The sequence below is a fragment of the Artibeus jamaicensis genome, unplaced genomic scaffold (assembly GCF_021234435.1).
Source record: "Artibeus jamaicensis isolate MK-2021 breed Jamaican fruit bat unplaced genomic scaffold, CSHL_Jam_final contig_384, whole genome shotgun sequence".
NCBI lineage: Eukaryota > Metazoa > Chordata > Mammalia > Chiroptera > Phyllostomidae > Artibeus > Artibeus jamaicensis.
Genome location: NW_026521810.1, coordinates 14,152,400 through 14,169,620, shown reverse-complemented (window position 1 = coordinate 14,169,620; position 17,221 = coordinate 14,152,400). Strand labels below are relative to the sequence as shown.

The 17,221-nt window shown below is 44.1% G+C and overlaps 1 protein-coding gene across 5 annotated transcripts in view; it reads right to left on the bottom strand.

Moving 5' to 3' along the window:
- Positions 1–1,593: 1,593 nt before the first annotated feature.
- The window catches only part of ST3GAL5 (ST3 beta-galactoside alpha-2,3-sialyltransferase 5), a 50,626-nt gene continuing 34,998 nt past the window's right edge, over positions 1,594–17,221 (bottom strand). For all 5 annotated transcript variants that reach the window (XM_037159712.2, XM_037159715.2, XM_037159714.2 and 2 more), the window contains 4 exons: positions 12,104–12,447; positions 8,332–8,518; positions 6,934–7,092; positions 1,594–2,815 (listed from right to left, as the gene is read on the bottom strand). In XM_037159712.2, coding sequence (XP_037015607.2) covers positions 2,567–2,815; positions 6,934–7,092; positions 8,332–8,518; positions 12,104–12,447 — 939 coding nt within the window. In that variant the 3' untranslated portion in view covers positions 1,594–2,566. The remainder of the gene's footprint in view (positions 2,816–6,933; positions 7,093–8,331; positions 8,519–12,103; positions 12,448–17,221) is intronic.

Sequence of the window (17,221 nt, the reverse complement as noted above, 5' to 3'; positions counted from 1 at the left end):
GTTTGATGACTTGTTTCAACTAATGGGTCCAGAGAATGATGAGACTCCCCCGATTCTGTGGAAACAGACATTGTCAATGCCTTATTAATGTCCTCTGGGGACATGGAAGGAAAATCAGCGTCACACCAACGGGGCAGAGAAGCAGGCAAGGTAACAGCTAGAACACACACAGTGGTCTAGGCCTCCACTTAGCTTTTCCCAAACAATACGAGACACGTCATTGGGAGGTGCCCACCCCAGTCCCAGAGCATTTCTCGAAGGCCAGCGTAGGTTTCTGGAAAGAGTATGCTTTCCATAGGAGAAAAATAAAAAAATACATGAGGTTCACTGATATTATTGTCTGTGGCTCAAAGTTCCAGGAAGCAGTGTGTTAACACGTGTAAGTCCTCCCAAGTCGCCCCAAAACCCACGACTATGACCGTGTGCGAGGGATGTGTGTTACAAGAGGCCAAAAGAGTGGTGGCGAAGCCTGAGTTACTAGAGTTCAACCTTGTGACACCCCGAAGCACCCAGAGGTCTGCTTCCAGAAAAGCGAGTGTGGAGCAACTCTGAAGCAAAGAAACAACTTCCACGAGCAACTGCCCAAGTGCTATTGTTTGTGGAGTGGCCTCTGACCAACCCCAGCTGGCTGGGAGACTCCACAATACGTCTGAAAGAATATGCATTTTTATTCCTCTAGGGCACTTACTGCCTGCTAGTAACTAAAAGTTGAGAGTCCTGGGTAAAGCAATATTAAGGATGCAAAAAAGGACATAAATGAGGAGGGGTGGGGACAGACCAGGTGTGACATCTGTGGCACTGCGCTACACACTGCCTAGCAGCCTTGGAGGACAGGAGTCCACATGAGCCACCGGGGAGGCACTCACAGCACTGGCAAGCTGTCTGAGGAAGTTACAAGCCTTGGCTTAAAAAAACAATCAGGCTTCGAATAGCCCCTGAAGGATGAGGAACTGGAGGACATGTGTGGGACCGGCCTGGCCAGACCTGAGTCACAGGACAGCTGTGGCCCATCTTCCTGAGTGTCCATCTTCAAGTCTTAAGTCATTACTGGGGAGAATTTAAAAGCCTTTTCTCTTAAATAAATAGTATCTTACAAAGTAGAAAGCAAAGTCCAAAGAAAACTGTAAGACACAAACCCAGAGAAATACTATTTTGTTAGGCTGGCTAACCTGAGCTGACCCCAGAGCCCTGGCTACCTGACCTGCAAGTTCGGGAGACACCAGCTGGGCTGGGGCCAAAGCTGCCCTGGGGCTGCAGAAGCAGTTAAGAGCGATGAGAACTGAGGGAGAGGCAGCAGCAGGAGTCAGAGGGAGCGACATCTCAAAGACTAAGGAAATTAAGAAACAAAAGCCGGAATGAGAAGCCTGTTGTCTGGGAAGAAGCCACCAACACTGAATGCCCGCCCCCCCCCCCCCCCCCCCCCAGGAGAGCTTGTGGCCATCTGGGGTGAAGCCACTCGCAGGACAGGCAGCCTTCATCCTCGGTCCCTCATGCTGGCACCCAGTGAGGCCTCCGTCTGGTAGCACCCCAAAAAGACGTTTCAGGTAGACTTATAGATTTATTTTTTTTAAATCACTCAAATTAACTATGCTGTGAGAACTCCTCAAAAACTTTTATTCCTTTTTTTTGACCAGCACACTGCCTGGCACATACTGCAACATTAGAAATATTTTTTTGTTTTAAATGGGCACTTTATATCACTGGGAGAACTGCATTTCACTGTTTCAGCAAATGTGGTTATTTTTGGAAAGGCTTTATTCTTCCACAACTCTGGATAACAGGGGTTTTGTCCCATTTTTATAAGCCACCTCAGACAGACAGTGGAATGCCTTAGAGTGCCATTTAAGTGCATTAGACGGGCAGTTAAGAACTCACACGAAATTCAGGAGCTGTCATAATTACAGGGAAGACAGTGGCTTCTGCAGCCCAGGGCAGATCTGCAGAACAGGAAACGTCCTCCCTGTCTCTTCCCAACCAGGAACCTTCAGGACAGTTCCGCGGGTGGGTTCCTGCAGGCGGTTTGTAGGAGGCGGACCAACACAGAGGAACTGTGAGCTTCTCCACCCAGCCCAGGCCTCCCCCTGCAGCACAGCCTGGCCAGGTATGTCACCCTGGAAGTGCCCCCGACATCTGCCCTGCCACACGGAGTAACGAACGAAGGCCAGAATCAGGCATTCAGGGCTCTCTTCGAAGGCTGCCCGCCTTCTCCTCCCACTTCATTACCTGGTATTCTATGTGTGCTAGACATGGGCAGAGTTTTTACAAATTAAATAGCTTCCTTAAAATACAATAGAATGTCATCACATACAATTCTCTTTGAAAGGTCTTTCCGATTCAGTTCCTAAAATTAATTTATAAAATATTGTGCAAAAACACTGATCTCAAATAAATAGGGGGGGGGGAGGAAGTGGGAAGACCTAAACTGTTTTTTTTTGTTTGTTTTTTAAATTAGAAGTTAAAAACACCAGCTGCTCTTCAAAGTATTTGCAGGCTGAAGTGCCTCAAGAAGGCTATGAAAAACAGCCCTCCGAGTCAGAGGTGCACTTTCAAGTGAGGTTTTCTGTGTTCAGAACTCGCAATGGACCCCTCCGCTGAGGTCCTTTACCACGCCCTCTTTGACCAGCCGTAGGAGCAGCTGGGTCTCCGTGGTCACGTTGTGCATGGTCTGGAAGTTCATGGCAGCCATGCAGAGATTGTCAAAGTAATGCAAAGGTGTTTTGGGTTGACTGAGGTCATATCCAAAGCCTGCCAAACTGACTTCATCACACAGATGTGTGGCTAAGACAACAGCAATGACACCAATTGTGGGCACATTCTGAAAAAGAAAAAAGACACAGAAAACTTAGCACGATTTGCTGCTTCCCAAGCAGTACAGATGACATGCTGAGTCACAGAGCCTGCAGTGGGGGCTGTGCGTTTAAACATCACACAGTTCTATACACCACAGAGTTCTAAAGCGTGACTCCCTGTCCAAGGCAAGATTCTAGACTGTAAAACCTGGGCTGTGGTATAAATACTTTCAGCACACCACCCAGAGGCGGTGTGCCACACCAGTTCTTTCAGTTCTTTCTGCACCAAGCTAAGGGGTTTATTCTCCTAAAACTTCTACCTACGGGTCCTACATGTGACGACCAGCATTGCAAAACAAGCCCATTTCCTCGTTCACACAACAAACCTCTAAGCTCTGTTCTGGGATAAGAGGCTAGAGGTCCTTCCACAGTCCTCCTCGGGACACGTCCCTACCTGGCCCCAAATGTCTAAACCATTCGGGGTTCTGACTGTACCAGCACTCCCTCCTCGCGGCTGATATCTTGCCACTTGCAAATCTGGATCCCTGCTTTTGGGATCACTAGCCCAGCCTTGCAGACAGCACACAGGACGGAGAGGAAGAGAAAGCCCCACAGCTGTCTCAGCCCTTACTGAAGGCTGCTGCTGCTGGACTAATTGATATATTCTGTTGTGCATTTTTTCAGGTGTGAATGGACCTCATCTGTTCATTTTAGCTAAGCCTGCAGCTTGCAGAACCAACTTTCATCTTCTGTAAACAGGATAAGTGAATGCTTCAGGGTTCCCAGATTGAAGAGTAACTACGTAGCCTTTGCTGAAGCCACCAGTCACTGAAAGCAGCTTCCTGCTCCCCTGTTGTGTTGCATCTACCTCTCAAAGCCAACCTCACTTGTTAAAAAGGAACTCGACAGTCGTTCTGCATGTTTGAAAACAGAAACTGAGTGAAATCAGCCCAAAGGAAGCCTTGCTCCGGCTCAGCCTTAGGAGCCCCAGGCGGTGTCCTGCCATCTCCACCTGTGGTCAGCTTGGCCCCCAGCCCGTTGGAAGCACTCAGTCAGAGCAAGTGGAAGAAGCGTTCCGAAATCAACTGTTCACAGGGGCAATGCGCGGAGAGAAGCTCGGAAACTGCTGAAACGACCCACACCATGTGATCTCTAGAACATGCCCCCTGATCATTATCGAACAGACTGCCCTCTCTGTGGAAGGCCACATGCATGAGGAAGGGCTGGACAATGTCATTTTTTAGATCAGAAGTCATCTTAAAGTTACTGTTTTCATCCAAAAGAAAAATGCCATCGTGTCCACTTTAAAAATAAAGAACTATTCCAATTCAAATATGTAAACGGATTGTGACGTATAACGTAAAGTCTCTCACGGTCTCAGCCTCCAGAGATGAACATCTTCAGTTGGATGTTTATTTCCAAGCTTTTTCCTGTGCATCTCTATATACACGTCTTTATTTTCAAAGAAAAATGGGATTGTATAAATGTTCTGTAACTTAGTTTTCTTACTTAATATGTTATGGAGGTGTTTTCATTTCCATTAGCTTTTCTTCATCCTTAACAGTCACACAATATTTCACTGACTGAATCATAATACAATCATACAATCTCCTAATGATGAGTGTTTAGGCTGTTTTTAATCACTTGCCGTTAATGCTATGGGGAGTATCTTAGAATGGATATTCTTTTCAGATTTTTCTAATTTCCTTACACTAAAAATTTTACAGTAAAATTACTGGTTCAAAAATTATTCAAATTAAAAACTGATCTATATTGCTAGACTACCCCACTATCATATAATTCTGCCCAAAAGCATAGGATTAAGTTCTGCCCCAAATCTAGGAATGAAATCCAATGCCTGCATCTGCTTTCTTCCCCCAAAGCCTGTTCTGTTCAGTACTCAGACTTGTCAGCTCCGCCCCATTCATATTTTTTGCTCTCACCCTCCCAATACTGTTATAATAACAATAACAGAAAAACAACAAAAAACCCCAAGGGCATTATGGAGCTTTTAAATCTTTGGTAAGAAAACAGACCAAAAAATGTCATTTGGCTCTGATTTGCTTTTGATTATTGGAAACCATTTGCCATGTATTCCTTGGCTGTGCTAATTTCTTCTTTTGTGAAATGTCTGCTCATGTCCTTTCCCTATTTTTTTGTTTGGTCATCTTTTTGATTTAATAAGATCTCTTTGTCTTTGAGAGTATTTACTCTGTAATATACATGCTACATTCCCCTCATTTATTTTGTTCTCTCGTTTCTGATACCTTTTGCCATTCAGCAATTTCATATCTTATGAAATCAAATTTGTCCATTTTTTAAAGGTTACCTTTTAATAAAATCTCCTTATAAACAAATGAGCACTTGCCTGTGTTTAAAAAATACTATGGAGTTTAATAAAGAAACAGGCTAGTTTAAAAGATACAGAAATCTAAAACAATTGGAAGATACCTAAGTATATTTATAGTAAAACATATTTTTTTTAGCCTCGCCCAAGGACATTTTTTCATTGTTTTTAGAGAGGAATTGGGAAAGAAAGTAAGGGGGAAGCATCAACAAGAGAGAGAAACATCAAATGCCTCTTGCATGTACCCCAACCGGAGACCGAACCGGCATGTGCTCTGACTGGGAATCAAAACTATGACCTTTTTGTTTATGGGCTGAGCCACCTTTGTAACTTAGTTTAAGAATCTTACCAAAGTCTGCTTAAGTCTTTAAAAAAAACTTTTGCTAAAAGTGATGCTAACAGATTAACATGTTCTGGGGCCCCCTATGTACTCCGTGTGGGAGAGAGCAGCTAAAGTACCATATTAAACGATTCCAGTCATAGTCCCTGACAGTCTCTGGTGAGGGGCAGGGCCTCTTTCCTGAGAGGAAAAACCTACCACTTCTGGACTGGAAAACTGGTCCCGGACACACTTCTGCAGTGGGCGGGAACTATCTGTGGGCCTGCTGTGGATGGAGAGGCAGGAAGCACCAAAGAGGGCAGAGCATCTGTGAAAAATGGCAGCCTGCTGGGGAAGAGCTTCAACACTGTAAAATGCCCAGCTGAGCTGGGCAGTCAAGCCTGCGGCTGGATCCAGAGCTGAATTTAGCTGACACTGACCATAGTAAAGAACAAAGTTTTGTTTTCAAGGAGCCTCCTTAGGTGTTCATTTTCCCTAATAACGGCAGAGTTGTTCCTTTAAAATGTACACAGTTGTTTTCAAGAATTTTTATAATTGGAATCTGATTTATATGGCAAAAAAGGGAACCTGCTAGTCTGCCTATCACTGACTATATACCTCAGAGTCTGGCTCAGTGTTTGCAAATTGTGACCCTGGCCAGCTCCACCTCCTAAGAAATATCTCAGGCCCTCGGTGTGAGCAGCAGTCCCACATTTCAAAATTCCTTGCTTCCTTTACATATAAAGGTTTTGCTCCAAATTTTGTTTAAGAATGATTTCCACTGCTTTAACAAGTTTTAAAGACACGGGTCTAACTATTCAGATCATAAACAAACAGATAATAAAGGTCTTGCCGCCCCCCTGGTGGCAGCACAGGCTAATTGCAGGTAAAGAACTGACTGCAGTGAACAGCCTATAGTGTGCAAAGATTCTCAAATTACCCTGCAAAATAAAATCACTCAGGGAACTCTGAAAATCCCAAGGTATAGCTCACAGCACAGACCAATTACATCAGAGTGTCTAGGGTAGGGCCCATGCATCACTTGAAAAGTACTACCCTGGGGGGGTGACTTTATTTACTATCACCTCTGAAATGATGAGAAATGTCAATTCTCACCTGAGCAGGTCACAGAGTTAAAATGTAAAGAACTTTCCAAACCATCACAGTCCCTTTCAGTATCCTGCAAGTTAGTTATATGGAGTCCCAGAGTAAGAATACTTTAAATAACACCTCAGTGACCTAATGTTAATGTGCTGATTATACTAAAGAGATGAGTCACCAGGGGGGAAGGGCAAGTAAACAATGAGAAGCCCTGGAGTCAAAGTGCAGAGTGGAGAATACAGATGAAGCCTCTAACCACGGACTAGTTTCTCCACTGGAAAGTGCCTCTAGGTATGCAGCTGAGCCCAGGTGAAATTTGTGCAGATGCCGCCCCTCAAACGCAGAGAATAGTTAAATTTCAGTAGCAACAAAAATACCTTATCTCGGCCCCAGAACCTTGACTGAGGCTCTGCATACTGAAGGATGTCAAACGCAGTCTCTTTGATAATAACTGGATTCAAAATCCTGAAATTTTTTGGCTGTAATGGGATTTTTTCTGCCACCTGCTTCCAAAAGAAGAGTCGTACCCAAAATGGCTAAGGAAAGAAAACAAGCAATCATTAGTAGTATTTAGTTGTCATCTGATTGGTGGAGGGAGAAAAGACCCCCTGATGAGCAGGCCAAGCCCGTGGTTGTAGCCCCTTGAGGGCTTGCCTTCTGTAGCACAGATCTTTGCAAATTCAGTATCTTGACTCAAAAAAGCAACTCAAAAGGACCTGATTTATGAAGGTGGCACTGAACAAGGACAGAAACTGCAGACACAGCTCTTGTTTGCTTGGGGAAGAAATTCTTCAGGAAGAGACCTGAGATGGTAGCCTTTTCAGGGTTGAAAACCACCATTGGCCCAGGGAAGACTAGTGAACAGAGCTAATCCAAGAGTATGAAGTGCTGGGGGTGTCCGCTCTGATCAGGCCCTCACCCTGTGTCCTCTCTCTCCACTTACCCTGCTTCCCTGTCCTGTGAAGTCTCTTGGTAACTGTAAGTCATTTCGTATGTGCTTCATCTTCCAACTAAAACAACTTCTACTCAACAGAAAGTCCAGAAGACCATGATAACCTGTACAGAATCAAGCTCTGGAGATACAAAGTCTCCATCATGTGAAGCTTATGTGAAAAGTCTAATCTGTTCTATTAATATTATGGACAGCTATTTGGTTCAAGTGTTTATAAATGCACACGTACTCTGTGACAGCTGGCCTCTGAAATTTATTTCAGCACAATGGATGGGGTAATAAAGTAACGTGATTGGTCATTGTAAAGACAAACAACAGGAATATAACCAAGTGAGGGGCATCTCCTCCAGATCTGCCCCTGTGGAATGCTGTGAATTTACGCTTACAAGAATACCACCAATCACAGTGCTTTTGGAGAAGTTCTCTGAGAACATTCCTAGGAGATTTTATGTATATACTTTTGAATATCCTCAATAATGATTTACATTAATCTGTATAAACCCAATTTCTAGAAAGAGCCAAAAGCCATATAAGTTTAATTTTGGTGAATAAGGTAGATCATCACCGTTCATGTTAACACTTTTGGTCCCAAACTGGATATTCTCATTGAGTAATGATCATGATTTCCACTTGTGACTCCATCAAATTCTGAAAGGCATTTCCAGCAAGAAGTTCTGCGGAGTTTCTACAGGGAGTGGTTATTACAGAAAACACAAAAGTGTGCCTTCCACTGTGTCTCTTCAAAGGCAAGTCTATAATTACAACAAGAGACCCCTTCACTTTTCACAAAGTCACATCTGATGGTTGAATTTCTAGTGCTTACCAGGGTTTCGTTTTTTACCATTGCTTGAAGCCAGTTGAAGTCAACACTCTTAAATAAAACAGCAACAAACAAGTCATTGGAATAATACTCAAAGTCAGACAGGGGGGCGCCTTCCGGGTAAGTCATCCTTATAGTAGTTTTATTTCCAACGTGCTCTGAATATCCCTCAACTGGTGCACTGTTTAACCTATTTAAATAAAAAGGACAAGATAAATGACAGAGCAGGACATTGACCACCTTATCACATTACAAAAAAAAATCCCCTCCTCATGTTCTCTATTCTTTTGGGGGGACTGGGAATGAGTACGAGGTTGGCGGTAGGATGCCCTCCCGGCAGCCTCCTCTCCCCTACAGCTCAGCCCTTCCCAGGTGCTTGATGAAGGCAGCCTCCAGTCCCCCTTGAGGGACTCTGAATGTCACGCAATTCTCTCTAGTCCTGCTGCTTTAAGCCAATCCAAACACATCATACTTGGGGTTTTCTCTGGGTACTGGTAATGTTTCCTTGAAAGCCTCCCACTGTGCTCAAATGTTGGTGGCTCTTGCTAGAATTTCAAAAAGGTAACCAGAGAGGAAAACCTAGAAACCGGGGCAAGGGAGGCAAGAGTGGCAGTTACATATGGACAGGGTTGAAGCAGGGGCAGCAGCGGGACCAGGCGCAGCCTGGTCTTAAGCAAGGATTTGGGACATACAACTGTTAGAGCAGTGAAGGCTTTACCAGGGTAGTTGTTTTGGGGAAAAGTCTACGCATCCTTCCCAAAGTGAGAACACTCGCCCTGTCACACAGGCTTGTAGTCTGGTCCTTCGCCTGAACTGTGTCACGTGTATCTAACCTTTCTTTTCTATTCTGCTGTCACTTCCTCTTCTAGATCTCAGACACCTAACCCCTGGATTATCAAAAGATATTAGACACAACTAAATGCCAAGTATGATCCTGGACCAGTTATTTGTTCTTTCTTTTTCTGCTTTTCCCCCTCTTTCTTTTCTTTTTTAAAATAAAGAACTTTATAAGGATAACTGGTGAAATCTGAATAAAAACTGTAGGTAAGGCCTATTGTATTAGTGTTATAATTCTTCATTCTGAATATTATCTCTGGTTCTATAATAGCATGTCCTTGTTCTCAGGAAACACACACTAAAGGATTTAGAGGTAAAGGAGCTACATATTTGCAACTAACTCTGAAATGATTCAGAAAAAAATAACAGTATATACACAGAGAGAATGATAAAGTTGATGTGATAAAGTGTTATCAGTTGGGGGACCTGGAAGAAGGGTGAATGGGATTCTTCGTATTATTTTTGCAACTTCTGTTAGGCCTGGGATCAGTTTAAGTCTAACAGTTACCCCCAAAAGCTTTTTAACTGAGCTTCTCCCTCATAATTATGCTACAGCCACCTTTTCTCTTTCGCCAGTGCTCAGGGCCTCCCAGTGCCTGTGTGTAAAATCCACGCTCCCCAGCCTGGTACCTGCCATCACCAGGCGCCTTCCCAGCCCCCGTTCCTGCTCTCCCAGGGCCCTTCCTCCTTCCTGCCAGGTGAGGCTCCTCATCCAGGTCTCACTGCTCACCCTCCTCCCCGAAGAGCCAATCCCACTATTCCACTGCTCAGGGCTGCCCGTCTGTCTCACATCTCCCCTCTGGACCACAGTGTGTACTATAGGCACCCCTGGTTTCTCACCTCCTCACCTCCCATCTCCCAGTCGTGCCCCACACATGGGCATGGGGTCCTGTCTGCCTCCCCCAATGCAGCCTGTGCACGGGAGACCATTCAGCTGCTCACAGAAGGCCTTGGCTGAGGTTCTCAAAGCTTCAAAATGCTGCATTTGGAATGCTGGGGTCTGGCTTGGAGCCTGGGGCCTATGGTGTTCTCATCTATAACACTGGCCAATGCTGAGAGCTTTGCCAAGGAATGAGGACATCTAAAGCACACGACACGCACTGTCACACAGACATCTGCCAGTGAAAGGCAGCAGATACCCTTGCCTTCACCTGAATCTTTACACTCCCAGTTCACACTGTTCCTGCTTTCTGGTCTGGGCCTATGGTACCTGATTTGACTTAAAACTTGGTTCTCACCTGTTTCTTTTATCTCTTGAAACTTCAAAAAGTGTGGTTCTTTCCTACAAATACCTTATACCCCTTGCCCTCTCCTCCTTAGCCCCCACATTCCTCCACATTCCCCCCAAAACGGAAGCTAACATTCACTGAGCATTTACTCTAGGCCTGACGCGACTCTAAGTGCCTTTAATCTGTTTGCTCATTTCGTCTTCACGGTAACCCTGTCAGGTCTGCGCTGGCGCTGCCACTTACACACGAGGAAACGAAGGCACAGTCCAGTTAGGAAAACTGCCTGAGGTCTCAGCTACTGGAGACACAGGTGTTACATTGTCACATCATCACTTTGAGTTTAAAATATCTGACATGGATCTTGTCACCTTTTCTCACTAACCAGAGATTTCCCTCAACTGCTCTATTTCTGCCAGTGGTCCCACTCCTGTCTCAGACCCTCAGAGTAGAACACCTGGTGTCCTCTGACAGTAATTATCAAACTGTCAGAAAGTCCTGTAACTTACTGTTCCAGTATGTCTCTCATATTTGTGCTTTAGCCTCTATTTCTCCATTCTCTGTCTCATGTCGGGCCCGCACACTGGGGGGCCTTGGGGCCCTTATCGCCACCTCTAAACCCAGGCTCCCATCCCTATTTTCTCCTGCCTTCAATCAAATCCACACCCTACTCCGACAAATTTAATGAGCGCCTACCTTTCATCATGCTCCCAGTTCTGCACACCCTTAAGATAGGGACAATTTACTAAAATAAATTAAGAGCCTTAAAAGCATTCAAATATCTTTAGGCCAACAATTCTAGGAATTCTTGGAATTACTTCCAAGGAAATAATCAGGGATGTACATAAAGACATATGTATGGGAATGTGTGATGCATTTTTACAAAAACAAAGAACTGGAAACATTCTAAATGTCCTGCAATTGGAGAATGGCTGAATAACTTATGATACACTCATTTAGAGGAATATTAAACACTCAGTAAAGTCAGTTTCCCAAAGACATTTAATGGCTTCAGAAACTATTACACTATTAAGTTAAAAGAGAAAAATATTCCATAAGAATATAAATGTACTCATTAGTATGTATATAGAACAAACGTGAAAAAAATACAGCAAATTAATAGTGCTTGGTTATTTACACTGAGTGATATTTTCTTTCTTCTATTTTCCTCTATTTTTAATCTTCAAGAATAAACATTTTACTTTTATAATCAGAAAAATTTATAGCTAGCTAAACTGAGAAGAATCTCGGCTGATCGTCTGATGGCCCGTTGGATGCATAAAAACTCCCCTGCCGTCCGTACCGCAAGCCCCCCACCGTCCAGGACCCCCGCACCGAGCCCGCTCCCAGAGGCCAGGCATCCCACTGACTCGGTCTCCCCCATCCTCCTCCCCGCCTGCATGGCGCAGCCTTCCTCCTCTGCTGGCTGATCTGAATCGACCCATCCTTCCAAACCTCACCTCTTCTGAAAGCGTTTTGCCAAACTGGGGTCTATTCAGCACTTTGGAACATCTAATAATCATTTCATGTTTTTGTTTCAATTTCTTACGCAGTTAACTCCCTGATGGCAGGGACATACTGTGCTGCCCTGTCCTCACGGTGCCTGGTGCCGCACGGACCAACAGCCGTGTCCTCACGGTGCCTGGTGCCGCACGGACCAACAGCCGTGAACTCAACTCTGGAGGAGAAGGGCTGGTTGGAAACTAAGGTACCTTATCACCACGTCGAACTGGTTGAGGGCGTGGCCCAGCTCTAGTCCTCGGAGTATTCCGCCGCTTCCGACAACCACACAGCGCCTGCAACTCCTGGCTTTCAAGTGCTCGGGAAAGTCGTGCTCAGGCAGCACTTCCAAGAGGTCCTGGACTTTCCCGGAGAATTTCCGGAATCCAAAAGGAGGGTCGTACTTGTACTCGGCCTCGTTCACTTCAGGGGTTTTCTTCACGAAAGGTGGCAAGTCCACGCTGTACCTGTGCCCGAACAACCGTGCCATGGACTTCTTGGCGAACTTGGGTCGGCATTCCTTTTGCAAGACTTGCTGAGCGTATTTCTGAGCTCTCTGGAATGAGATCATGCCAATCGGAGTTTAACACACTCCCGAGCATCAGAAACATATCAGGCATTGTAAGGTGTCTGACGTAGCTCCCCTTTGGATTCTTTTTTACCACAGATCATCTGATCTTAAGAGTTAATCTATGCTAGAAATTTGAAGAAAAAACCTGGGAGAATCACATGGCAAGGAGGCAGCCTGAACCGGAACTTTTTTTTTTTCATTATATTAGTAAAGCAGAAAGGACCTCCACCTTGTACCATCTCCAGCCTAACCTTGTTCAAAAACAATTGGGGAATAGGAGATATATTTTGAGGTTTTAAGATTTCATGTTTCATAAAATTCTACAACATGGACGCACCTTCGGGACATTACACTAAGTGAAATAAGCCAGTCACATGTGGTGATTGCAGAGGGTTGGAGGGGGGAGGGCAGTGTAAGAGGACTACATGGTAATGGAAAAAAAATACAATACAAAAGAAACGAAAACAAGCCAGTCACAAAAATACAAATACTGTAGGATTCCATTCATATAGGGTATCAACAGTATTCAAATGTACAGAAATAGAAAGTAGAATGGTGGTTACCAGGGACTGAGTGGAGGAGAAAATGGGAAGTACTTGTGTCATGGGTAGAGTTTCAGTTTTGTAAGATAAAAAAGTTCTAGGTATCTGTTTCACAATGAATATACTTAAGGCTTAAAAACGGTTAAGATGGTAACTTTTATATTGTGTGTTTCTTACCACAAGTAAACATTTTTTTCATATTTCAGCTTCCAATCTAGTGGGATGAGAAACAAGGCTTATTTATCAGTTGGGGCAATGACCTTCACATAGTCTAAAACGCAGATCACTTGAAGTCTAATCAGGGAATGATGTGTCAACACAGAAGTTGCCTTGGTTTCCTACCCAATTTCCCCTGTACATTAACATTTTGCATCAACAAGGAACTACTGAATGCCAAGTACACCAGCCCTGCTGTGCACAGTGACTCACAGAAGAACATGGTACAAATGCCCATCTGCCCCAGTCTCCCTCTTGGCTTAGTCTGGTCAAATGCTGCCTTAGAACCAACCGACTGGCAGAAAATTCACCCCCATCACTGTGCCTTTTGTCCTTATCTCTGCACCCAGCAGCCCTGGTCCTCCCTTACACTTCCTGCCACCAAGCTACCTTCACGAGCATGTGAGCACCAGCAAGTGCACGCGTGTGCATGGTTCTAAATTTACTGGCATATTTTTAGGATTGAGCATGTCTTTTGAACTGCATCAGCACAACTATGAGGATTATTATTGTTGTAATAGTTTTAAATGTTTGCCCCAACTATGTTTTTTCTCAGGCTTGTTATTTTTAATTGTCAGGTTTTTGTACAACACGTTTTTTGTATTTCTTATTTTTCAATTATACTTGGCATACAATATTATATTAATTTCCGCTGTAAAACATAGTGATTGACATTTACATAACTTAGTAAGTGACCACCCCAGTAAGTCTGGTACCCATCTAACAGCATACATAGTTATTACAATATTATTGACTATATGCCCTATGCTGTACTTATTTATCTGTGACCATTTAAAAATATTTTATTTATTTATTTTTAGCGAGAAGGGAAGGGAAAGACAGAAGGAGAGAAACATCAATGTGTGGTTGCCTCTCACACACTCCCTACTGGGGACCTGGCCCGCAACCCAGGCATGTGTCCTGACTGGGAATCTAACCTGCAACCCTTGGTTTGCAGGTAGGCACTCAATCCACTGAGCAACACCAGCCAGGACCTCTATGACTATTTTTATAACTGCCAACTTATACTTCTTAATCCCTTCACCTTTTTTACCAGCTCCCAACTCTCTTCCCATCTGGCAAAGGTCAATTTGTTTTCTGTAACCATGAGTTTGTTTCTGTTTTGTTTATTTACTTATTTTGTTTTTTAGATTTCACATATAAGTAAAATCATATGGTATTTGTCTTTCTCTGTCTGACTTATTTCACTTAGCACAATACCCTCTAGGACCACTCACGTTGTCACAGATGGCAAGATTTAAATCTTTCTATGGCCGAGGAATATTCTTCTTCAACCAGTCGTCTATCCATGGACACTGAGGTTGCTTCCATATCTTGGTTATTGTAATAATACTGCAATAAAACCTAGAGATGCATATATCTTTCTGAATCACTATTTTGTAAAAGGCGAAAGATTTATGCGATCTGAAGAGAAACCAGAGTATGCTGAATCAGTGTTTTGAATTGCTCTGGATAAATACCCAGAAGTGAGATTGCTGGGTCATATGGTAGTTCTGCTTTTAATTTCTTGAGGAACCTCCACACTGTTTTCCATAGTAGCTGCGCCAGTTTACATCCCCACCGACAGTGAGTGCACACGGGTCCGCTTTCCTCCACATCCTCGCCGGCACCTGTTTATTGCTGACATCTGTTTGGACAGTGTGAGGTGGTGTCTCGATGTGGTTTCGATTTGCGTTCCCCTGATGGTTAGTGATGCTGAGCATATGGGTGTCCTCTTTGGAGAAACGTCTGTTCAGGGCCTCCGCCCATGTTTTAATTGGATTGTTTGTCTTTTTGGTGCTAAGTTGTATGAATTCCTTATTATTTTTTGAATATAAACCTCTTATTGGATATATCACTGGTGAATATCTTCTCACTTGACAGGATCTTTTAGTTTTGTTGCTGGTTTCCTTTGCTGTGCAAAAATGTTTTAGTTTGACGTGGTCCCATGTGTTTGTTTTTCTTTTGTTTCCCTTTCCCAAAGTGACATATCCAAAAACCCCACTAAGAGCAATGCTGGAAAGTTTACTGCCTCTGCCTCTATTTTCTTGCAGAATTTTTATGGTTTGGATTCTAATGTTTAAGTCTTTAATCTAAAATGTGCCTAATTTTAACAAGTCATTTTTTTTAAAAACCCTCCTTCACTGGCTGGTGTAGCTCATTGGATTGAGTGCCTGTGAACCAAAGGGTCTCTGGTTCGATTCCCAGGCAGGGCATAAGCCTGGGTGGCAGGCCCAGTCCCTGGTGGGGGGGGCATGTGAGAGGCAACCACACATTGATTTTTCTCTCCCCCTTCCCCTTTCTCTCAAAATAAGAAAGTAAAATCTTTTAAAAAATCCTCCTCTCTGACTTTATTTTAATAATTCAAAGGTAATTGCAGTTTCAAGATGTGAGATAATAAAAAAATCAGAGGCAAATGGTTAGAATGTTAAACAATAATAGATTCCAATACACTAAGATTTTACTGGATTTGCTGGCAAGCAGATCCAGTTAAATAGTAGTGATTAAATGGTAGTGGGGTGAAGAATATTTTCAATCCAGTATCTATACATCTTGTTTTATCTTTCTGTATTAGCATCATCTACTTCTTGGCAAACTTAATAAAATCTTCCTTGGACAATGTTTTCAGCTTTCCTCTCTTCAGGGAACCTGCTGGTCAAGTATTCTCTCCGCCTTAGATTTCCCTGTTCCAGGGGTGGCTGGTGGAGCCACGCTGCCCCACCTTGAACATATCCTCCATGGCCACCCACCCACGGCGGCCCCACAGCTCTGCACTCCGCGGCCTGGCTGCCGCCATACTTCTGTGTGCAGCTACTATAATATATTTTCTTGTAGAAACATACCTGTCTTATTATAACAGAACCCCCTCCTTTTAAACAAATTATAGCTTTGAAAATTTATCTCTACCTGGAAAGATCACGCTGTTTACATCTTGAGGCTCTGACCCTGGTTCTGACAAGGGAAACTGATAGTCTTTCAGCCTCAGACAATGCTGTAGACACTATGCATAATCACTGCCTCAGTTCCTATGTCAAGGTGTCTCGGTGCCTATGACACCTTGAGAGACTTTCATCAATATCATCACTCTGTGGGTTCACTTCCCAGGTAGCATAACTAGTAAAGGCAGAGCTGCCAAGCTAACTTGCACTAATGATTACTTCCCAAACTCCAAAGCCACACACAGCCTCTACAGACAGAGAGCACACAAACATCCCAGACAACAACAGTTGTCTGAATACAAATTGGCATCTTCAGGAAGAATCGGTGAGAAAGCCCAGCGAGGAACCGGTCATGACCTGAGCAGCCCCAGAACTGAGGGCCGGTTCCTGACCTAACCTGCCACCCAGCAAGCCCTTAATGCCTGGTTGGCGGGGGCAGGGCAGAGGGGCTGTGCCCACTGAACACATCTGTCCCTAGATTCTGGGTCTGAAGCTTAGAAACAGCAATTTTTAGGGAACAAAGATCTAATTCTTCACTACACAGTGACATCCCGAGCATCCAGCTTTACAAATCTCCCAGGATAGAAATGGAATCTCAGAGGTGCCAAGAGAGACCTAGAGAAGCTCAGGGACTGACTCATGACTGTAAAGCGAGGTAGGTGACCGAGCCGGAAACCCATGCACAACGCTGCTGGGCTGCCAAATGTTCTGTTTAGAAGGTTCATTTGGAAAGAGTGAAATTTCATTCCATTTCCACTTTGGCAGAGTTCCATTTCAGGCTTCAAACTTAATTTTCTACACTATGAGCAGAGCACAAGTTTAGAATCGGCCCCTGACTGTGACCCCTCCTGGACCTCATTCACAGCAGGTGCAATAAATCAACCGCAGTAGGGAAAATGTTCCAAATGCCACCAGAAATGCCTAAAGCTGCAGCAATTCTTTTTCTTCTTTTGTTTTAATTCCTTCAAAGATGTATAATCCCAGCCTTTCTCTGCCTGGGGGATCTCGCCTTGCAGGGCTGTGATAAAGAGAGAAAGGACTTCCTCCCCCCTGCTGCAGACA